General features: G+C 45.9%; 1 protein-coding gene and 1 gene segment (V, D, J or C); both read right to left on the bottom strand.

Moving 5' to 3' along the window:
* Nucleotides 1–9,907, bottom strand: part of LOC309381609 (uncharacterized protein) — a 37,936-nt gene extending 28,029 nt beyond the window's left edge. Inside the window, exons 1-4 of the mRNA XM_081932788.1 lie at nucleotides 9,626–9,907; nucleotides 6,937–7,272; nucleotides 4,083–4,406; nucleotides 2,678–2,998 (exon numbers count right to left, since the gene is read on the bottom strand). Of these exons, the coding sequence (XP_081788914.1) occupies nucleotides 2,678–2,998; nucleotides 4,083–4,406; nucleotides 6,937–7,272; nucleotides 9,626–9,854 (1,210 nt within the window). The 5' untranslated portion in view covers nucleotides 9,855–9,907. The remainder of the gene's footprint in view (nucleotides 1–2,677; nucleotides 2,999–4,082; nucleotides 4,407–6,936; nucleotides 7,273–9,625) is intronic.
* LOC309381622 (Ig gamma chain C region-like) overlaps nucleotides 1–23,789 on the bottom strand; it is a 110,030-nt gene that overhangs the window by 63,047 nt on the left and 23,194 nt on the right.

Here is a 23,789-nt window from a genome sequence, read left to right on the forward strand (position 1 = left end):
GGTCGTCTGCAAGAAAGCAACGCAGCTCTGAGAGCCCCAAGGACCTCCCAGTTGCAGAATTCCAGGACTGAGAGCTGCCTTCCCAAAAAGGTCCAATGCCCAACCCCTCCTGGACTGCTGCCAAGAAGACCCCACGGACTTGTTCTTGAAATCAACAGAAGCTTAGTGATGATGTGAAGAAAGCGTGCTTTGACTTCGTGATCTCAGGCGCGTTCCCTAAAATGCCGACGCTTTCCAATAGAAGCAAAATGAAACCAAAAATGAAAACCCTCCAGCCTTTGGGTCCTCCCCCCTCTAGTTATTCCTCCAATACCTCTCCCCGCCTGCCGCCCCCCAATAATTCTCAAGGCAACAATATGAACGGTCTCTTCTGAAAGGACAGAAATGAGGCAAGGTTGTTGAAATGGTCCATCAGTGGTGTTCGATTCGGATGGCTGTTTCACATGGAAAACCCATTATCAGAATTATTTGCACAAAGCAGATACACGTAGGAGCTGGTCCGTATCCCTCCTGGTCTAATGGCATTTGTGCTGCCTCATGGAATTGAGGGTTAACCTTTAGATATGATGAGATTCATTTTAGCAAGCATTTCACTGAACCAACCCTAATTTCCATGCCTTACCTTTGTGGAGGTTACGTCTGGGTTTCCTTAAAAATAGGAGAATGGGTTGATATATTTATACATCTTTGCTTAAATCCAGGTTATATATTGCTCTTAACCACGGTGTCAACAGTTGCAAGAATTCGGTACATTTGTGTAATGAAAAGAAGGACTTAGGCGCAACATGATAGCAGTCTTCCAATATCTTAGGGGTTGCCTTAAGAAGAGGGGGGGTCAACCTATTCACCAAAGCACCTCAAGCAGGACAAGAAGCAATAGATGGAAACTAATCAAGGAGAGAAGAAACCTAGAACTCAGGAGACATTTCCTAGTGGTGAGAACAATCAACCAGTGGAATAACTCACCTCTAGAAGTTGTGAGTACTCCAACATTGGAGTTTTAAAGAAGAGATTGGACAACCATTTATCTGAATAGGGTTTCCTTCTTGAGCAGAAAGTGGGACAAGTAACGGGAGCTCACTCCGTTATGGGGTGCTGGGGATTCGAACCTTTCCAACACTATTATATTGTTATTCTGTTACATAACTGCACTCAAGGAGGCAGGTTATATTCTAAAGTTGGTGTTCCACTGATCACAGTAAAGAAAATTATGCAGCAGCTGTCCCTGGATTCTGAATACCATTACACACTCAGGGGTGGGTTGCTACAGGTTCGCCCAGATTCAGGCGAACCCATAGCTAATGCTATGTCCAGTTTGGAGAACCTCCAAATCCCACCGCTGGCTGGCCCCACCCACCCTGCACCACCCGCCTGCCCCTCCCCTCCCCTCCCCGGAGTCTCCATGTGGCCCATTTTGAATGGCGAGGTAAGTGCAGGGACCGCGGGGAGGCTCAGGGAGGGGAAAGAACAGGCTTCCAGGAAGTTCTGGAAGGCCAGAAATTGGGGACGGGGTGTTTCTGGCCCCCAGAGGGCCTCTAGAGCCTGGGGGAAAGCAGTTTTTGCCCTCCCGGAGGCTCATGGCAAGCCTCTGGAGGTTCAGGAAAGTGAAAATCCCCCCCATCATGGTACAAGAGGTCAGCTAGGCCACACCCACTATGGCCACGCCCAGAGAGCCCGTTGCTGAAATTTTTGAAGCCCTCCCCTGTACGTACTTGGGTGTGTATTAAAGAAAGAACTGAGATCTTGTAAAAACTCACAAGATGGTCTTGTGATTTCTGTATGACATTTTGTTGATGATTTGGACAGTTTTGAAGGAAAGGACTCTATAAGACCCCAGGTACATTCTCTGCTGCTCACCATATGCCTTTTCACCTGGGCTCCTCAGAATAATAACCATATAGCAACATACATAATCATATTTTTCAATGGGTGGGTCCTAATTTCCAATAATGGACTTGCCTCTCGGCCATGGGGAAGTGCTCAATCAAAAGTTGTTTCTGATCTATTAGCTTTTAAAGAATGTGTTATAGAAGTTCCACCATGCCAGGTGACTCATCGTGATACCGTTGTGGCCCGCCAGCGGCCAGCGGAGCTGGTGGCAGACTTAGACAGTGAGGAGGGTTGGGGAGGAACATGGACCAGTCCTGGAGTCTGGGGAAGCTTCTGATGAGGGCTCTGTGTCGGAGGCAGAGAGGGGGCCAGGGCCATCCGATAGTTATCAGCTGCTTTCAGAGCCGGAGACCAGTGAGGCAGAAGAACAGCTGGAGCCTATTCCCAGTGTGTGCATGCGCGGAGCTGTCAGGAGAAGGGAACAGCTAAGGAACAATGGCTGACTTGGGAGTAAAGGCACAGGTAGATGGTGAATGGTCCCTCTCATAGGGAATAAAGAGGAGCAAAAGGGGAGGGGATTTTGCAGGAGACAATTAATTCAGTTCATTAGAGTGAAGATCTGTTCCTGACTCCTTGCCAAGGAACTGCTGCTACAGCATGGTGTTTTGAAGATATCGACCTGGCAGCTCTCCAAGCCTGATAAAGGTCTTCACTTGTGAAATCTCATGAAATATGTTATATTTGCTGGGACTTTGCTGGAGAGGAATTCCCGTTTTTTAATTGGTTTTATTGGGAGGCCTAGATCAGAACAGATACCTTCAGCCACTACTTTAGAAGGTCGACTTACCAATGGGTACCTTTTCATAGGCCACGCAGGGCGTTGGAGAAGAGGGATGGTGGACTATACAGGAGTAGCTGCCTCCTTTTCCTCCTGGTTCATCTCGATTGATTTTCAGGATGCTGTACGTGGAATAACCGTTGGCCGTCTTGGTGGCCATCCCATTATCATACAGCTTTTCGTTCAGGGATACGTTATTCCTTTCCCACGAGATGTTAATCTCCGCTGGGGAAAATCCGCTCACATCACAGACGAGAATGAGGACGGTGGTGCTCTCGAGGGAAATCTCTAGAGGGGCACGGGAAATGATGACGGAGGGCGCTTGCATTTCTAAATGGAAAAAGAAAAGGAAAAGAAAAATACATGCAGGTGTTGAAAAATGGAAAAAACAACGGGGCCGTTTCTCCTCTTGAGGACATCACTCCAACTAAAGGAGTCAAAGTCCTTAATATTAATTTCGAAACTCCCAAGGTGTTGTGATTGAAAGAAAGCCAGGAATGAAATCGGACTCTTTCAGAAGATTTCTAAGATTTTGGTCTCTCTATCTGCTTTTGATTCTCTCCCTCCCTCCTTCCCTCCCTCCTTCCCTCCCTCTTCTATACCTCTATACCTATCTCTATATCTCCATCCATTATCTATTTATCTATCTATTTATCTATTTATCTATTTGTCTGTTTGTCTGTCTGTCTGCCTGCCTGCCTGCCTGCCTACCTACCTACCTACCTACCTACCTACCTACCTAAATCTATCTATCATCTGTCTGTCTGTCTGTCTGTCTGTCTATCTGTCTATCTATCTATCTATCTATCTATCTATCTATCTATCTATCTATCTATCATCTATCTATCTACCTACCTACCTACCTACCTACCTACCTACCTACCTACCTACTACCTACCCCGCCATCCTCCATCCCTCCATTCCCCACTGCTCTCTCTTCATAGCCTTACTTTTCCTCTGTCTGTTTTGCTATAATTTATCATTGTGATAGTCTTGTAATGCTGTTCCCACCAAAGGTGGTTCCTATTTTTCTACTTGCATTTTTATGTACTTTCGAACGGCTAGCTTGGCAGAAGATGGGACAAGTAACGGGAGCTCACTCTGTTATGGGGTGCTGGGGATTCGAACCGCTGAACTGAACTGCTGACCTTTCTGATGGACAAGTGCAGTGTCTAAGCCACTGAGCCACTGCCTCCCTACACCTAGGAAAAGCAAATTCAAAATGGTTGGAGAAGTTCCTCTTTAATGAAGTCACGCTTAACCAAAGGTGGATGATTCCTATCACAAGCCAAGCCCAAATTCTTTACATGATTCCTGTTTTGTATATTAAAACTTTTTTTCATTTATTTTGAAGACATGCGATTCTTGCTTTCTTGATGGAGCAGCGTTTTATGGGGCTCAGCAATCTACTCACGAGTAGCCTTCTTGAGGGTGATGTCCTTTTGGTGTTCTTCAAAGCAGCTCCCGCTTACTTTGCAGGTGAAGACGGTGCCCTTGGTCCACTGTTCCAAAGACACCGAGTGGTTGCTTCTCAACTTCTGACTTCCATTAGCGTCCGTCGTCACCATCTCATTCGCAGCATCCCTGCTGGGCTTGTTGTCCACAAGCCAGGTGATCTGAGCTCTCACAAGGTTAGAAGAGACCACGGTGCAGACTAGGACGGCTGACCTATCAAGCAGGCTTTTGTAAGACGGCTTGGTGAAAAACATGGTGGGTTGATGCATGCAACCGTAGCACACTGTGGAGAAGGCCAGGAGAGAGACGACACAAGGATTATAATGCTATTTGAGAATAGTGCTTTTATTAAAAAAAATATTTAATAATTCATTAACAGTGACATGTTTGCTAAGACATGGGTCCTCAAACTACGGCTGTGGGCTGCATGTGGCTTACCAAAGCCATTAGTCTGGCCCGTGCAGGACTACGAGGCTTCCCCCATCCCACATCGTCCCTTTGGCTGAGCGCAGGATGTACCTTCGCGAGCCCCGTGGGTTGGAACTGAAAGGTAAGGCCAACAATTTTGGCTTGCAGAGATGTTCTGGAGTGGAGGGGGTGAAAAGCCGGGTGCACAGACACCCCAGGAGGCCCAAAGAAATGGGTGAAAATGGCCTGTTTTTCACCTTCCCCACCTCCAGAAGATAGTTAAAGAGAGATAGATAGACAGAAAGAGAGAGATTGAACCTGGGCTGTATTACATATTAGGCAGTTGTATTAGCCACTAAGCCACAGGCTCTCCTCCTTTATCAGCTAAGTAGGTATATATTGTGTCACAACCCCTGGTATGCCCAAATATGGGAGGGAGCATACTGCTTCCCTTTGCTGTCTTTTGGCTCACCCTAGGAGTCATCCAGGCAGAAAGCCATTTTTTTAATGTTGCCTTGTTACTTAGCTGATAAAGGAGGAGAGCCTGTGGCTTAGTGGCTAATACAACTGCCTAATATGTAATACAGCCCAGGTTCAATTCCCAGTAAGGGTATGGCTAGCTGATGAGAACTAAATAGCTTGAAATAGATCTATACTAATCTCCCTTTATTTATTTATCAGCACAAATGCAACACAGATGCTTTCTGCCATTTATATATATATATATTTCAAGCTGCTTGGGGCTAACCACCTAGCCAAATCCACCCAGCTGGTCCAGGCACCCAACAGTCTGAGGGATTGTGAATTGGCCCCTTATTTAAAATGTTTGAGGACCCCTGTGCTTCTTAGCTTGCCTGCAATTTGGCAGTTCAAATCTCACCAAGATCAAGGTTGAACTCAGGCTTCCATCCTTCCGAGGTGGGTAAAATGAGGACCCAAATTGTTGGAGTCAATATGCAGACTCTGTAAATCACTTAGAGAGGGCTGTAAAGCACTGTGAAGCTGTATATAAGTCTAAATGCTGTTGCTATTGCTATTGCTAACAAGCTGCGAATCTTGGTAGCTTCTTTTAAAGGCAAGGAAATTCAAGAAAACCAAGCAAGACGCTCTTTGAAAAAGCGTCATATGAAAATAGCAATAGCACTGAGACTTATGTGCCACTTTACAGTGTTTTCCAGCCCTCTCTAAGCGGGTTTACAGAGTCAGCCTCTTGCCTCCAGCAATCCGGATCCTCATTTTACCCACCTCGGAAGGGTGGAAGGCTGAGTCAACCTTGAGCCTGGCGTGATTTGAACGGCCAAATTGCAGGCAGCCGGCAGAAGTAGCCTGCAGTACTGCATTCCGACCACTGCGCCACCAAAGCTCTACTATCAACATTTATGTTTATATATTGACATCTGCATCTATCTATTTGTTTGACCAACCTCTCACTAAATAATTCAACAAGGATTAAAAATCATGGTACGAACGTCCAACAATAAAATCATGAATTGTACTATCCTGGACAGAAAATACAGTCCTACGTCACTGTCTTTGGCCCATATCGCAGTTTGACCAAGTGGATGAACTCTGTTGATGCCCTTCATTTATATGGATAAGGGTTGATAATCCCAGGCTGCAGTATTAGACTACATTCAACACACTGTCATCCAGATGGGCTTTTCATACTACACTTCTTCAGAAGCATACATTCGATCAGGGGTCCCCAATTCCTGGGATCCAGTACTGGGCTGGGATCCAGTACTGGGCTGCAGCCCATTCAGAACTGGTCCATGGAAGCGGCAGGTGAGTGTGCTCACATGCGCAGCTCCACTTGTTCAAGTGGCGAGTGTGCACGCTCCCAAACGAAGCCCCATTCACATGTGCAGACTCATGCGTCCGCTGCTTGTGGGGAACCATTCCAGTGCTGGGTTCCTCTCCCCGTCACTACCGGTACGCTGCTCACGGGGCTGGGTGTCCTGTTCTTGCCTGTGCACTGCCCATGCATGCATGTGCACTCAACCATCCCTGCGACACCCAGCTGCTTGCTGGAGGTCGCGCAGGTGCAGCATGCGGTGTGCGCAAGCGCAGTTGTCCGGTTGCTTTTGAAAAAAGGTATAGGACACGGGTGGGTGGGCCAAACCGGGCACCGTACTGGTACGCTGTCAGCCGCTCCCGGCTACTGTCAGTACGGCCGTACTGGGCCGTACTGGCCAAAACCTACCACTGAACCATTCCCTCTTCCCCACCCTGCCATCTCTGCTGGTACACAAAGCCAGACAGTTAGAGACTCCTGCATTAGATGTTCTGTTTTGACATGGATGTATTACTTGGTACCCTGACAGGTGATCTGCTTGGATTGCTTCTTACCCCTCCATCATTCGATAGCCCATAAACTCTTAATACTTGAGGGTGGTAACACTCACCTTGACATTTGCTGGCATTGTGCATTGTGATGTTTTGACTGCCTGGCGGGCGCGTCACTTTACAGGTGTAGAGGTCCCCTTTGTCCCAACTCTCTTTGCTGATGTTCAGGTGGATGAAACTGGAGTAACCACTGCCCTTCCCTACAACAGATCTCAATGCCACCACTTCTTTCTCTTGCATCTGTACTCCATTCTTCAGCCATTCCACCTCGGCTTTTTCACCACTAAGGCTCCTCAGGAAGCAGACCAGCTCCACATTGACCACTGAGCTCTGTTTGTCACAACTGGGGGTTAAGATCTGAACATCAACTGGTTTCAGAGGTTGCAAAAAGCAATCTGAGAACACAAAGTAGAAGAACATTGCTGTTTTGTTGGAAGAGCCACCCATAAGAAATGTTTGTACTTAGGTAAATGGTAAAGGTTCCCGTTGCACATATGTGCTAGTTGTTCCTGACTCTAGGGGGCGGTGCTCATCTCCATTTCAACGCTGAAGAGACAGCGCTGTCCGAAGACGTCTCCGTGGTCATGTGGCCGGCATGACAAAATGCCAAAGGAGCACAGAACGTTGCTACCTTCCCAACAAAGGTGGTACCTATTTTTCTACTTGCATTTTTACATGCTTTCGAACTGCTAGGTTGCCACAAGCTGGGACAAGTCGTGGGAGCTCACTCCGTCATGCAGTGCTAGGAATTTGAACCGCCAAACTGCCGACCTTTCGGATCGACAAGTTCATCTTTGAATTGCAGAGTTTAGGAAAATAGGCTGGACTCAGATTTTTTTAAAAAAAAAAAACAGGGGTGGGATTCAGCCAGTTCAGACTTGTTCAGACCAGTTTGGATGAACTGGATGTTAATTTTAATCTGGTTCACTGAACCCAGTGGTCGGCAAGCCATGGCTCGCGAGCCACATGTGGCTCTTTACACATTTTAATGCGGCTCTTCTGTGTGCCGGGCGCCCGCTCACCTCCCTCCTCTCGGGCACTTCAAAACAAGCGCCCCTTTCCCTTTTTTCTTTTCGACCCACAATGATTAGGGAGGATCCTGAAGTCGGGCGGGGACGAGAAGCGAGGAGGCAGAAAAAGAAATGGAGGCTAAGTAGCTTCCCCTCCGCCCCCTCCCAGCAAAAATCTAACCGGGGAGCCGGGCGGGCAGTAGCAAATTAGCCGATCATGCTGCGTGTGTGATCGGCTAATTTGCTACTGCCGCCCGGCTCCCCGGTTAAATTTTTGCTGGGAGGGGGCGGGGGGGAAGCTCCTTGGCCTCCGTCTCTTTTTCTCCCTCCTCGCTTCTTGGGGCTCCACCAATGGGGGAGCAAGGCCCACCCAGCGCCAGGCTTTGGGCTAACACAGAGGTCTGCAAAGTTGGCTGTTTTAAGACTGGTGGACTTCAATTCTCAGAATTCTGGGAGTTGAAGTCCACCAGTCTTAAGAGCCAATTTTGCAGATCCCTGGGCTAATATGATTGATGCCCTTGGTGGACTTCAATTCTCAGAATTCTGGGAGTTGAAGTCCACAAGTCTTCAAGCTGTTGGGTTTGAAGACCCTGGGTTTTTTTTTTCTAAAGGGTTAGGGATGCAAGGATCTTGCAACTTGACAGCTTTAAGACTTGCATGCTTCAGTGCCAGAGTTCCTGAGCCAACATAACTGGAGGAGGAATTCTGGGAGTTGAAGTCCACAAGTCTTAAAGCTGTCAGGTTTGAACACCCCTGGGGGGTTTTTTCCTAAAGGGTTAGGTATGCAAGGATCTTGCAACTTGACAGCTTTAAGACTTGCATGCTTCAGTGCCAGAGTTCCTGAGCCAACATAACTGGAGGAGGAATTCTGGGAGTTGAAGTCCACAAGTCTTAAAGCTGTCAGGTTTGAAGACCCCTTGGGGTTTTTTTCCTAAAGGGTTAGGGATGCAAGGATCTTGCAACTTGACAGCTTTAAGACTTGTGTGCTTCAAATGCCAGAGTTTATTGAAACTAAAAACAGTGTACCATCCTATGTATTTTCGGTTTTAAAAATGTGGCTCTCAAAATACATTTAAATCGTGGTTTTGGCGAGATTTGGCTCAGTTGAAAAAAAAGGTTGCCCACCACTGACTGAACCCATAGTTAGAAGGACCGGCTGACCCCGCTCACCCATCCCCACCCCTGCCAAGAGTCTCCACATGGCCTGTTCATCATGCCAGGTAAGTGCAGAGCTCTGGAGCCCAAAGGAAGCCATTTTCACCCTCCTAGAGGCTAAAGGAAAGTCTCTGGAGCCTGGGGAGGGTGAAAAATGGGCCTACCAGAAGTACTGGAAGTCCAGAAACAGGCTCATTTCTGGGGAAGGCCGGTTTTGCCCTCCTGGAGACTTGAGGAAAGCCTCCAGAGCGTGGGGAAGGCAAAAACATCCCCTGCCACTGTGGTGCAGGAAGCTGACTAGGCCACTCCACCATGGCCATGCCCACCCAGTAACTGGGCAGAGAATCAGTTGCTAAAAATTTTCAATCCCACCCCTGAAAAAAACCCAAAAGAAGGAAACAGGAAAGCTATTATGCTGTTGCTAAGAAAACCGTATAGATGCGTCCTTCTATAGTCCCCTTCTTTGTTTTTATGCACAACCCCGTCCCTCCAAGTTGAACCTACAGAGTCCCAGCGCCATATTTACTCATCAGGCCTCTGGTGGCCTTAACCTCACATTGTTTACCCTCTTGAAGAAACTTACGTTTGTTTGTGAAGATGACTGGGGAAAGCTCAGTCTTAGCTTTTACATAGCATTTGTATTGAAAATCGGAGGAGCTGGAGGAAGAGACGGTGAGTTGGCTTGTTGTGTACAGTTCCGGTCCACTCCTTTGCGCTGTGGCGAATTTTTTCGGTTCTGGAGTGTTAGGCTCCCACACGATTTCAAAAGACTTTGTGCCATGTTCAATAAGCAGGCAAGTAAAAGTTACCATACTAGTATCTTCCTTGATGGAACTGCAGCAGGGCCAAAGTGGAAGGATGGAAGGATCTTTTTTTGGCTCTGTAGGGGAGGGGAAAAAAGAAGAGGAAGAGGAAGAGGAGGAGGAGGAGGAGGAGGAGGAGGATGAAGAAGAAGAAGAAGAAGAAGAAGAAGAAGAAGAAGAAGAGGAGGAGGAGGAGGAGGAGGAGGAGGAGGAGGAGGAGGAGGAGGAGGAAGAGGAAGAAGAAGAAGAAGAAGAAGAAGAAGAAGAAGAAGAAGAAGAAGAAGAAGAAGAAGAAGAAGAAGAAGAAGAAGAAGAAGAAGAATTAAATTTATAGAAGTATGCAATCTGGATCGATCATCCGGACAAGAAATTTAGTCGTCCAAAAGTTTTGGACTCATGCAGGAGCCCATCCCCAGAGAACTTCTCTCTAGCAAAGTGTGCGCTTTTGGGCTATTTGGTATGTGGTATTTACATGGTGCCTGTTGGGTGTGGCTTTTCAGTTGTTGATTGCTGGCTATTAAGTCACTGATTGCTGTTTCCTTGTGCTGCCAATCCCTCACCTCCTAAGTACTTGGTAAGCTAGTGGTAAATCAACACTGTGGTGTGGCCTGTCAGCCTCTGGCCCTTGCAGCAGCTGAATGAGAGGAAGTCAGGGCCAGCATCAAGGCAACCTAAGAGCTCCGAGGGGAAAGAGAAAATGGAGCTGTCAGAGAGAGGGACAGTGGGCCATCCCTCAGATGGAGAGTCAACAGCCCCCAGGTCTGGAGATGGCTGATGACGATGAGGAAAAAGAGCTGGGTCCAGTGCCTGATGTGCCGATGCACAGAAGGCAGAGGAGAGGAGAGCAGTGGAAATCTGTGGGCCGGTCCTTGGGACGGAAGAGTCACTGCTGCTAGTGAAGCCCCACCCTAGTTCTGGGGATAAAAGGCAGGGGGTTGGGGATGAATAGATGTGGCAGACAATTCATCTCTCTGCCAGACGGACGTGTTAGCCTGCATTGAGAGAGAAACCTGTTGCCGGGGATACTGGTGCTCCTAATAAAGGAAACATTGATTTAAACACAGAGGGTTTGTCAAGTTTGGAGAGCTGGGTCACAATGCACCGCTGTTGACCGATGCCAATAGGAGCGCTGATTTATTTAAGGCAACAACGGTCAATGACTTAATAGCCAGCCATCCACACCCCAATCAACAACTAAAAAGCCACACGCCGCAGGTGGCGTATAAAGGCTGCACACAGAATAGCACAAAACACAGACTTTGCCAGAGAGGAGTTCCCCGAAAATGGGCTCCAGCATGAGTCCGAAAGCTTGAAGGACAAAACCTCCGATTCCCGGTGATTGATCCAGATTAGATCTGGCAACATTATCCCGTCTCCCATATATTCTCCTTCATTTGTGAAAGGCATAGCTTCCCCCAAGTTTAATTCATTCAATGACATTTAATTTTAATCCCATATTTGATTTTATTGTTTATGTTACACATACGGTGTGAAGTTTTTAAGTTTTTAAATATGATGCCTTGATTATTGAAGAAAGAGAAAAGCCAGCCAACCAACCAACCCACCATCAATCAATCAATCAATCAATCAATGTTCAACATTTTGGCTCACCTGGGCCACATTAAGTGAAGAGGAATTGCCTTGGACGGTATATAAAATATATAATGTGGTTAACTAGCTGATGACCGGGTATTGCCTGGGTATTTATAGACATTGAAGCATTTATTGGCCTTTCTTTCCTGTACTCCCATGCCCTCATCCCTCCCCTCTCCCTCCCCCCTCCCATGCGCTCCTCTTTCCCTCCCTGTCTACAATCCTGGCATTTTGCCCCGAAGTGTTTGTCTCACAGGGAGTCATTGAGAGGGGCCTTTCTACCCTTACTCCCATGCCCATCATCCCTGCCCTCTCCCTTCCCCCTCCCATGCACTTAACGGGCCAGGCGTTCCAGAGTTATGCTGGAACACACATATACAGATACAGATACACCCACCAGGGGTTTCCAGGGGGTAAGTCATCTGTGTACCAAGTTTAGTTGAAATTGCTCGAGGCATTCCAGAGTTATGCTGGAACATACATACATACATATAATAATAAATATAATAAATATGTATGTATCTATGTATGTACAGTATGTATGTATGTATGTATGTATGTATGTATGTATGTACGTACGTATGTATGTATAGAAGAAGAAGATAGAAGATTTATATAAATAGCAATAGTGATAGCGATACCACTTAAACTTATATACCACTTCATGGTGCTTTACAGCCCTCTCTAAGCGATTTACAGAGTCAGCCTATTGCCCCCAACAATCTGGGTTCTCATTTTATTGAACTTGGAAGGATGGAAGATTGATCCAACGTTGAGCTGGGGAGAATCGAACTGACAAACTGCAGGCAGCTAGCAGTCAGCAGAAGTAGCCTGCAGTACTGCATTCTAACCACTGTGCCACTATGGCTCACTCTGATAACGAGTGATGTGGTGGAGATGCTCATCTCCCACTCAGAATGTTGAGAGTTCACTCCTAGGTAACAACAAATATTTCTCTCCTAGGGAGTAAAGGGAAAAAAAAACCCCACTCTGCCCCAAATTAAGGGGTTACAGGGTCCTTAGTTTTTATATATTTTTTATTATAGCGGCACATTACTAGCTGTAACTGTATGGGGCCACATACTGTATCACGTAAGGTCTGGGTGTTGAACACGCTGGGTTTCTTAAAGTCTTTATGGGATTTTACAAAACTGTTTTGCCCCCTGAAATATTGTAGTTTGGGCTCAATGTCAGTAAATAGAATTATACTCACCTGGCTTTTATTATGATGGAACTCTAGAAAAAGGACGGACAGAAATTGGAGATGGAGTTAAAAGAGGGATTAGCCTAGAATCCTACATCGTCACAAGTGGACTAAGCCCTCACCCCATGTCCTCACATCCATGTCCTCAGATTCACCTGAGCAGTGCAAATGGTTCCTGTAGACGGCAATATTTCCCGCCCCCCTCTGCAAATCCATTCCTAATCCCACACCATTCAAAGGCTGTTCATCCCAAATTATACCGTATAGTTAAAAGTCTGTAGAGATTCTCCATCATTCAATACAATACAATACAATACAATAGTAGAGTTGGAAGGGACCTTGGAGGTCTTCTAGTCCAACCCCCTGCCTAGGCAGGAAACCCTATACCGTTCCAGACTAATGGCTATCCAACATCTTCTTAAAGACTTCCAGTGTTGGGGCATTCACAACTTCTGGAGGCAAGCTGTTCCACTGGTTAATTGTTCTAACTGTCAGGAAGTTTCTCCTCAGTTCTAAGTTGCTTCTCTCCTTGATTAGTTTCCACCCATTGCTTCTTGTTCTGTCCTCAGGTGCCTTGGAGAATAGCTTGACTATTCAGGGTTGTCCTAAAGGAGCTTTTTTCAGGAGGCAACTGGACTTTCTTCTTCTTTTTTTTCTTTTCATTATAAATATAAGAATACAAATCCTTCCATTCTCCACTATCCTGTCAGAGCTGATGAGAGGTGGATGAGAAGTGAAATGTCTTCACAAGAAAAAAAACAAGGAAGTCCAGTTGCCTCCTGAAAAAAGAACACAATGTGATACAATAGTAGAGTTGGAAGGGACCTTGGAGGTCTTCTAGTCCAACCCCAACACCTTTAGGACAACCACGACCTGGATGACGGAGAATCTCTACAGGCTTTTAACTATATAATTTGGGATGAAGACCCTTTGAATGGTGTGGGATTAGGAATGGATTTCCAGAGGGGGAAAATATTGCCATCTACAAGAACCATTTGCACTACTCAGGTGAATCTGAGGACATGGATAAACCTCCAAGGGCTTCAACGACCCTCTAAAAGGATGCAAATGACCAGATGTCTGCAAGGAATATAAATCCTTCCATTCCCCATTATCTTGCAGGAGCCTCCCACCAACTTTCAGAACCAAAACATCAGCCAAATTTCTCAGAATTCGTTAGTGTTTTGAGATTTTTGCTTAGTCTAGGATGCCCTTGGTTTCCAAGCTGAAATTGTGATTGAGTCTGTCAATGTGTTGTGAAATTAAGGCAATTTTATGGTGTCCTCTGACTGTAATTGATGTTCATGGATTGGCTTTGCTCAAAAGAGCCTTTAGTAGAATGTACTAGAGTGACCTTGGGGAAAGAGAAGAATTGAATTTAATTTAACACTTTATTTGGCCAAGTGTGATTAGACACACAAAAATCAGAGCCTGCAGTCGCTTAACTGTCAGAGAAAACATTCAAATGTTGGTCTTCCTAGGTAAACTAGAAAGGAAACATGACTAGATTCACTAAATTTACTTTTCTGTAAACCTGCATTAAAATAATCTTCCAAGGCTGAAGGTTAAAACTTCCTGCCCTCTACTTCTAACTGCTTGCTCCATTAAGGTGGATCTTTCCTTAGCGTCATTCTCTGATAAACAACTCTTGGATTCTCCCCTTCTTGTCTGATTGTTTCCTAAGCAGCATCTCTTCTTTATGCTCAAGGTCACCAATTCACTCCATTATATATTTTGATGAAGCTCGGCATTCAGACAAATCAGCCATCAATGGACAAATAGAGATAAACTACGTTTACACACCATTCAAAAGAAAAAAAATTAAAAAAAAGCTAAGAAGGAAACGAAAAGACCAAAACACATCTACTCAAGCAACTGAGATCCAGATAAACTGGAATTAAGACCAGACAAACAAACAAACAAACAAACAAAGAACAATATTGAAATCAGGACATTACCAAGGAGAAAACATTTGCAGAACAAGCTACTATATATAAACAGGAAGCAATCCCTACACTCACTAGTTATGATGGCATTATCCAGTTGGGTAATGAAACAACTTCAAGCCAAGAAGCAAGCTCAGGACCACCAAGGACTTTACATTATGAAATTATATGTCCGTTCGTTTTTCTGGCAAAAGCATCCTGGATCGGGCGGTTGAAAAACCCCTCTTTTGAGGGAGCTGGGCAGTTTAGAAATATGAAATATGAATCTCTATATAAAAGCCAAATACCACTCATCCATCACAAAATCTCCAGAACTGCAAAGCCTACAAACCTGAAATTCGGCATGTATGTTCTCTTGGCTTCTAGATGCTTGCTAAGAAAGGATTTTTCGAAATGACCATCACATCATCAGTATTCCTTACAACTGCCAGCTGCCTTATAGTAACATGCTCTGATGCTACCCCTTCGCTAAAATGGGCGCGGGGGTGGCCAACACATGACTCATCTGGCCTGTGGTCTGGGAGTTTAGACATTCTACTCCCCCTCCCCACCCGAAAAGAACTCTGTTCCAACTGCCAGTTGCCTCACATTCCTTCACCTCAGTTCTACTCCTTCACTCAGGAGCGGCCTGTGACTCCTTACAGTTTCGTAGCGAAGCAAGGGTATCCAGCAACTAGTAGACAAGAACGGATTGTAAGTTGTACGGGGCTGTCCGACATATATAGATGATATAGATATATAGACGGTGCTTTTTTATTTTTCAGGAGGCAACTGGACTTTCTTGTTTTTCTTTTGAAAACATTTCACTTCTCATCCAAGAAGCTTCTTCAGCACTGACAGGATAGTGGGGAATGGAAGGATTTAGAATTCCTTGCAGACAGTTGGTCATTTGTAATCTTTTAGAGGGTTGTTGAAGCTCTTGGAGGTTTACCTGTGTCCTCAGGATCACCTGCAGGGGTGGGATTCAGCCAGTTTAAACCGGTTCGGGCGAACCGGTAGTTCCAGTGAGCTGTTGGCCCTGCCCACCTGCCCCTTTCCTTTCCTGTCCTATATTCCCCTGGTTTTTAGCTCAGCTGATTCATGCGGCACAGCGAACTGCCACTTGTCAGCTGTTTCACTCACTGGCGCTGACATGGAAGGTCATTAAACTGGTTGCATCCCACCACTGGTGACCTGAGGATTGCTCCTCCTGCCCTCATACCATTCAAAAGGTGTTCATCCCAAATTCTATAGCTAAAGGTCTGTAGAGATTCTCCGTCATCCTGGTCCCGGTTGTCCCAAAGGTGCTTTTTCAGGAGACAATTGGACTTTCTTGTTTTTTTTCTTTTTGTTATAAATATACAATACAATACAATAGTAGAGTTGGAAGGGACCTTGGAGGTCTTCCAGTCCAACCCCCTGCCTAGGCAGGAAACCCTATACCGTTCCAGACAAATGGATATCCAACATCTTCTTAAAGACTTCCAGTGTTGGGGCATTCACAACTTTCGGAGGCAACTTCTGTTCCACTGATGAATTGTTCTAACTGTCAGGAAATTTCTCCTCAGTTCTAAGTTGCTTCTCTCCTTGATTAGTTTCCACCCATTGCTTCTTGTTCTACCTTCAGGTGCCTTGGAGAATAGTTTGACTCCCTCTTCTTTGTGGCAGTCCCTGAGATATTGGAACAATGCTATCATGTCTCCCCTAGTCCTTCTTTCTGTTAAGCTAAACATACCCAGTTCCTGCAACTGTTCTTCATATGTTTTAGTCTCCAGTCCCCTAATCATCTTTGTTGCTCTTCTCTGCACTCTTTCTAGAGTGTCAACATCTTTTTTACATCGTGGCGACCAGAACTGAATGCAGTATTCCAAGTGTGGCCTTACCAAGGCCTTATAAAGTGGTATTAACACTTCGCGTGATCTTGATTCTATCCCTCTGTTGATGCAGCCTAGAACTGTGTTGGCTTTTTTGGCAGCTGCTGCACACGGCTGGCTCCTATTTAAATGGTTGTCCACTAGGACTCCAAGATCCCTTTCACAGTTACTACTATTGAGCAAGGTACCACCTATACTATACCTGTGCATTCCATTTTTGTTGCCTAAATGTAGAACCTTACTCTTTTCACCATTGAATTTCATTTTATTAGATAGTGCCCAATGTTCAAGTTTGTCAAGATCCTTCTGTATCTTAAGCCTATCTTCTGGAGTGTTGGCTATTCCAACACTATTCCAACTATATAACAATACAAATCCTTCCCTTCTCCATTATTCTGTCAGAGCTGAAGACGCTTCTGGGATGAGAAGTGAAATGTCTTCAAAAGAAAAGAAAACAAGGACATCCAGTTGCCTCCTGGGAAAAAAAAATCCTTTGGGACAACCACGACCTGGATGACGGAGATCTCTACAGACATTTAGCTATACAATTTGGGATGAAGAGCCTTGGAATGGTGTCGGAGTAGGAATGGATTTCCTAGAAAAAAAATATTGCAGACTACAGGAGCCATTTGCACTACTCAGGTGAATCTGAGGACATGGATAAACCTCCAAGTATTTCAACGACCCTCTAAAAGGATGCAAATGACCAGCTGTCTGCAAAGAATATAAATCCTTCCATTCCCCATTATCTTGTCAGAGCTGAAGAAGCTTCTGGGATGAGAAACGAAATGTCTTCAAAAGAAAAAAAAAACACCTGTCAACTCATAAAGTTGTCATGGTGAGGAAAGTGGCGGCGGGGGAAGCACCTTCCACGCATATCTTCGGCTAGAGTCAGATCTCAGATTACCACAGCAGGCTTGCGATGTGTGCACCTTGTTGGTGAATGTGATTTATGACACAGGCTGAGGGGAGAGAAGGAACAGGGGTGAAGTTCAGCCATAATTCAAATGAGGTTTACATCTGACTGCAAAGCGGTATTGCCGAAATGGTGCTCCCAATAAATGACTGGATTTCTTTTGAAACTTGGCTCGAGGCTCATGAATTAATTAGAGCATCTTTCGGAAACCTGACAGAACCTTTGAGACTAGTGCAGAAAGTGTGTATCTCCTTGGGCTTATGCAAAAGAGTGCGTATGTCTTTATCCTGTATAAAGGAATGTATACCCCAAGAATCAATGGATGGAAACTAACCAAGGAGAGAAGCAACTAGAACTAAGGAGAACATTTCTAATGGTGAAAGCAATCAACCAATGGAATAGCTTATCTTCAGAAGTTGTTGGAGCTCCATCACTGGAGGCTTTCAACCACAGACTGAGCAATCATTTGTCTGAAATGGTTATTGGGTCTCCTGCTTGAGCAGGAGGTTGGACTAGAAGACTTCTGAGGTCCCTTCCAACTCTATTATTCTACCTTCCATCTCCTTGGCCTATTCAATACAGCTTTGATACCTGGCAGACTTTGGGGCATGAAAGAGAAACTGAGTTTGCTTAATCTTTATGGCCTTTCCACTCCAAACAGGTTTTTGTGGTGTCTGGGGAATTTTGCTCCCACTTATGTCCTGAATATGTAGGGCAAATAACCTTGCGACACCAACTGGAGGGAAACCGCTTCGACCATTGTAGAACATAGCCATCTTTGTCATTCTTTCCATTCCACCATGGAAGTTTAGACCCGGAAGTCTGTCTGTCTGTTCCTGAGCAGGATAACTCTTTGCAAATGGGACAGACAGGGATCTGTGTTTGGTGTTTGTGTGTGATGTGTGTGAGATGCTATCCAAGGGAAGACTGTGCTTTAAAATGGCCCGGGATCCTTTCACAACCCCTGTGGGTGGAAAAAATTGAGCAACGCAGACAAATATTACCCACAATTTCATTTTAACCCCCTTCCTCTCTCCTCCCAGTTCAGTTATCCATCATAGATTTATCCTATCCCGCATTTCCCAATGCATAAGGTAAAGTTAAAGGTTCCCCTCCCACATATGTGCTAGTCATTCCTGACTCTAGGGGGCAGTGCTCATCTCCGTTTCAAAGCCGAAGAGCCAGCACTGTCCGAAGATGTCTCCGTGGTCATAAGGCCACCATGAGTCAATGCCAAAGGTGCAAAGAGTGCTGTTACCTCCCCACCAAAGTGGTTCCTATTTTTCTAAATGCATTGCATTAACTGCTAGGTTGGCCGAAGCTGGGGCAAGTAACGGGAGCTCACTCCATTATGTGGCGCTAGGGATTCAAACCGCTGAACTGCCGACCTTTCTGATCGATGATCTCAGCATCTTAGCCACTGAGCCACCCCTTCCCTCTTCCCAATGCATATACACCCTCAAAGGCATGGCGCATATTTGTAAAGGAATCAGAGAGTATTTGAGAAGTTATCTTCCTCCAGGGTTCCCTGCCGTGAAATGTCAATTACTTTAAGATTCAGAAACCCAGTTCCCAGGCTTAACCAAGTTGGTTTGAGAAAGCAAATGGGAGTTCTGTAATAACCACCGTCATCAGTATTTTCAATACCCAGGGGTGGGCTTCGAAAGTTCCAGCAACAGGTTCTCTGCCCCTTTGCTGGGTGGGCATGGCCATGTTGTCATGGCCTAGTCAGTTTTCTGCACCACAGTGTGTGTGATATTGTTTTTGCTCTTTCCAGGCTCGGAAGCTTTCTTCACGCCTCAGGAAGGGTAAAAACTGCTTCCTCCAGGTGTTGGAGGCCCTCTGGAGGCCCATTTCCGGACTTCTGGAAGTTACGATAGGCTGGTCTTTCACCCTCCCCAGCTCTGGAGGTTTTCCTCGAGCCTCCGGGAGGGCAAAAATTGCTTTCCCCAGTGCAATACCCAGTGCGATGTCAATTACTTTAAGGCCAAAATTTCCGGACTTCTGGAACTTATGGTAGGACAATCTTTCACCCTCCCCAGGCTCCGGAGGTCTTCCTCGAGCCTCCGGGAGGGCAAAAATTGCTTTCCCCAGTGCAATACCCAGTGCAATGTCAATTACTTTAAGGCCAGAATTTCTGGACTTCTGGAACTTACGGTAGGCCGTGCTTTCACCCTCCCCAGGCTCCGGAGGTCTTTCTTGAGCCTCCGGGAGGGCAAAAATTGCTTTCCCCAGTGCAATACTCAGTGCAATGTTAATTACTTTAAGGCCAGAAATGGCCCATTTCCGGACTTCTGGAACTTACAATAGGCTGGGCTTTCACCCTCCCCAGGCTCTGGAGGTTTTCCTCGAGCCTCCGGGAGGGCAAAAATTGCTTTCCCCAGTGCAATACCCAGTGCAATGTCAATTACTTTAAGGCCAGAATTTCTGGACTTCTGGAACTTACGGTAGGCCGTGCTTTCACCTTCCCCAGGCTCCGGAGGTCTTCCTCGAGCCTCCGGGAGGGCAAAAATTGCTTTCCCCAGTGCAATACCCAGTGCAATGTTAATTACTTTAAGGCCAGAAATGGCCCATTTCCGGACTTCTGGAACTTACAATAGGCTGGGCTTTCACCCTCCCCAGGCTCTGGAGGTTTTCCTCGAGCCTCCGGGAGGGCAAAAATTGCTTTCCCCAGTGCAATACCCAGTGCAATGTCAATTACTTTAAGGCCAGAATTTCTGGACTTCTGGAACTTACGGTAGGCCGTGCTTTCACCTTCCCCAGGCTCCGGAGGTCTTTCTTGAGCCTCCGGGAGGGCAAAAATTGCTTTCCCCAGTGCAATACCCAGTGCAATGTCAATTACTTTAAGGCCAGAATTTCTGGACTTCTGGAACTTACGGTAGGCCGTGCTTTCACCTTCCCCAGGCTCCGGAGGTCTTCCTCGAGCCTCCGGGAGGGCAAAAATTGCTTTCCCCAGTGCAATACCCAGTGCAATGTTAATTACTTTAAGGCCAGAAATGGCCCATTTCCGGACTTCTGGAACTTACAATAGGCTGGGCTTTCACCCTCCCCAGGCTCTGGAGGTTTTCCTCGAGCCTCCGGGAGGGCAAAAATTGCTTTCCCCAGTGCAATACCCAGTGCAATGTCAATTACTTTAAGGCCAGAATTTCTGGACTTCTGGAACTTACGGTAGGCCGTGCTTTCACCTTCCCCAGGCTCCGGAGGTCTTTCTTGAGCCTCCGGGAGGGCAAAAATTGCTTTCCCCAGTGCAATACCCAGTGCAATGTTAATTACTTTAAGGCCAGAAATGGCCCATTTCCGGACTTCTGGAACTTACAATAGGCTGGGCTTTCACCCTCCCCAGGCTCTGGAGGTTTTCCTCGAGCCTCCGGGAGGGCAAAAATTGCTTTCCCCAGTGCAATACCCAGTGCAATGTCAATTACTTTAAGGCCAGAATTTCTGGACTTCTGGAACTTACGGTAGGCCGTGCTTTCACCCTCCCCAGGCTCCGGAGGTCTTTCTCGAGCCTCCGGGAGGGCAAAAATTGCTTTCCCCAGTGCAATACTTCTGGAACCTCTGGTAGGTCTGCTTCTTGCCCTCCCCAAGCCTCCACGCAGGCCCTGCTGTTACCTAACATGATGAATGGGACGCGTGGAGACTCCTGGGAGGGCAGAATGGGAGAGGCAGGCAGAGCCAGCCATGGGTGTCATTGGCTGAACTGGGCATAATCCTAGTTAGAACCCCCAGCAGCCCACCCCTATATAGCAGTAACAATTCACAAGGGAGACAGTTCATTCACCAAGAATAGATATTTATGAGTCGACAAGAAGTTCTTCAGTTGGACAGACGTGGGGAGTGTGGGCTCTTAAGAGCCTCACATGAACCCTGTCTGACAAACCATCTCCAAGATCCTTTTTGGATAAGAACCCCCACTTGGAGGGGGGCGGGCAAAGAAGGGCAGCATCTCATCAGACCCAGAGGGAGGCAACAGGTCCCTCGCAGATCAGAGATTTACCCTATGAACCGGGGTCGGGACGGCAGTCTGCAATATGGCTGACAAGATGTTGACTTCTTGTCAAAGCAAATAAACAGGAGGGTGTGGAAGAGATGAAAGACCGGTAAGAAAATGTATCCCCCAACAGCCCACCCCTGTCAATATGCCGGTAACAATTCACAAGGGAGATGGTTTATTTGTCAAGAATAGATATTTATTACAGCTTGGTGTGACAATCTCAATATATATATAATGTACATTCTAATTCATATGAATTGTGCAGCGATCCCCTGTCTGTTTTACATGAAGATTAAAAGTGCTGTAAGTCCCCTTTAGGGTATCAAGATCAGGTAGATCATTCTCCCCTCTCCCCCCCAAATCATAACAATGATGAAATGATGACAATAATTGAGACACAGAGAAGTATCCACAAAGATATACGTCATACAGAAAATGACACGACAGAGTAAAGCAACATTTCATCATGGAGCTAAGCTGTAAACAACTTAAGCTGTTTCAGCTTACATGGAATCTTAAGGCTATGATACAAAGCAAGATTAAACAAAAATTCCAGCCCCTCTCAAATAAATCCTTTCTCCTTTTAGAGAGGTAGATGTAGAAGAACAGCATCTGTCTTTCTATTTCACCTGGAATCAGAAATAAGATAAAAAATGTTACTGTAAGAAATGAGATAGATAGATAGATAGATAGATAGATAGATAGATAGATAGATAAGATTAGATAGAGATAGAGATAGATAGATAGATAGATAGATAGATAGATAGATAGGTAGGTAGGTAGGTAGGTAGGTAGGTAGGTAGATAGGTAGATAGGTAGATAGGATAAAGATAGATGATAGATGAAAGATGATAGTTGATAGTTGATAGATTATAGATGGATGATAGATAGTTCGATCACTAGATGACCTATGTTCTGATCTAGGCTTCCTGATACAGTAAAAAGCACATACAGTCCCCAAAATCCTCTTTTTATTTCAAAGGCTGTGAATTATGTTCATTCACAGCCCATAATGAGTCCCAGTAGGCTGCCAAAGTCTTTCGGAAGAAGGCTGATAAGGACCCACCTTTATTATCCTTGACACGCTGCCAAGGACTTAATTGGCAATTTGCTTGGCAAGGCCACACAGAGCAAAGAGTCAAAATGGATCTTCAGAAGGTAAACTGACCAGCATGAAGTTGCTTTCTGCAAAGGCTCATGTGCCTTTGCTCCTCCTTAATGTCCTATGGGAGGGGCCAATTGCCTCCAACCCTTACTGTTCTTGCCTTCTGGCAGCTCTGCACATGCACACACTGGTAACAGGGGGAGCCTGTTCCTCTGCCTCTCTGCTGTCCGACTCTGGAAGCTCCAGAGATAGCATATAACTTCCAGATGGCCCTGACCCCCTCTCTGCCTCCAATGCAGTGCCCTCATCTGAGCCTTCCCCAAACTCCAGGATTGGCCCATGTTCCTCCCCAACCTTCTTTCTGTCCGACTCTGCTGTCAGCTCTGCAGGTGGACCACAATGAACTACAAGGTCCCTTCCAACTCTGTTGATCATATATCATATCACTTCATATTATTAATAAGTGATAGATACATCCATTCCAAAAGGGGAGATTGATGTCTACATAACTGGAGGTTAAAGTCTACTTGTTCTCTATGTAGAAAGCATGATCAAGGGCATCTCACTGGCATATGCTCTACCGTTTCTCTTCTATGTGTCTTACCTTGATGACGGTCACCGTGGCGCTGTAGAAGAGGCTCACTAGGAAAAGAATGATGAAAGTGGAAAGGATCGACGACAGGTTTTGGAATTCTTCTTCATCCTCCGAGTCCACAATGCCATCTATGTAACCTTTGGACAACACATGAAGGTCTAGAGTTCAGAAAGAAGCGAGGGTGCATTGAAACTAAACGGCACATATGATAAGAGTAGCTTGCAAGAGCCATGAAAATGTTACAGAGCGGGGAAGATGCGCTATGCCAGAAGACAGAGAATGCCAGATGATGCCAAATAATGGTGGAGAAAAGCAGAGAGGAGCCAGCAGGGAAAGAAATGTTAAGCTGTTTTAGGAAAGCCTTGGCATGGCGGGAGATGGCCTTTCTTGAGACTATCCCAAAGAAGGACTTCAAAGGGAAGGGGCTCTACCCTCTACAGATGTCTGTGGAGATTTTCAGTCAATCCAGGATGTGGTGGTAGCCAAAGGTATTTTATCAAAAGGCAACTGGGCTTTCTTTGTTTTCTCCTTGAAGGCATCTCACTTCTCATTCAGTTAGAACCGAAGAAGATCCTTGGACGAGAAGCGAAACACCTTCAAGGAGAACCCAAAGAAAGTCCAGTTGCCTCTGAGAAAGCACCTTTGGGACCACTGCTCGCTACAGACTTCTAAAGACTGTTTTCAAAGGAGAGAGGACTATTGCTTGGCTGAAGAATTACTCGACCCGCCGCATCTGCCCAA

Source organism: Natrix helvetica (assembly GCF_964273705.1).
Source record: "Natrix helvetica genome assembly, chromosome: Z".
Lineage (NCBI taxonomy): Eukaryota > Metazoa > Chordata > Lepidosauria > Squamata > Natricidae > Natrix > Natrix helvetica.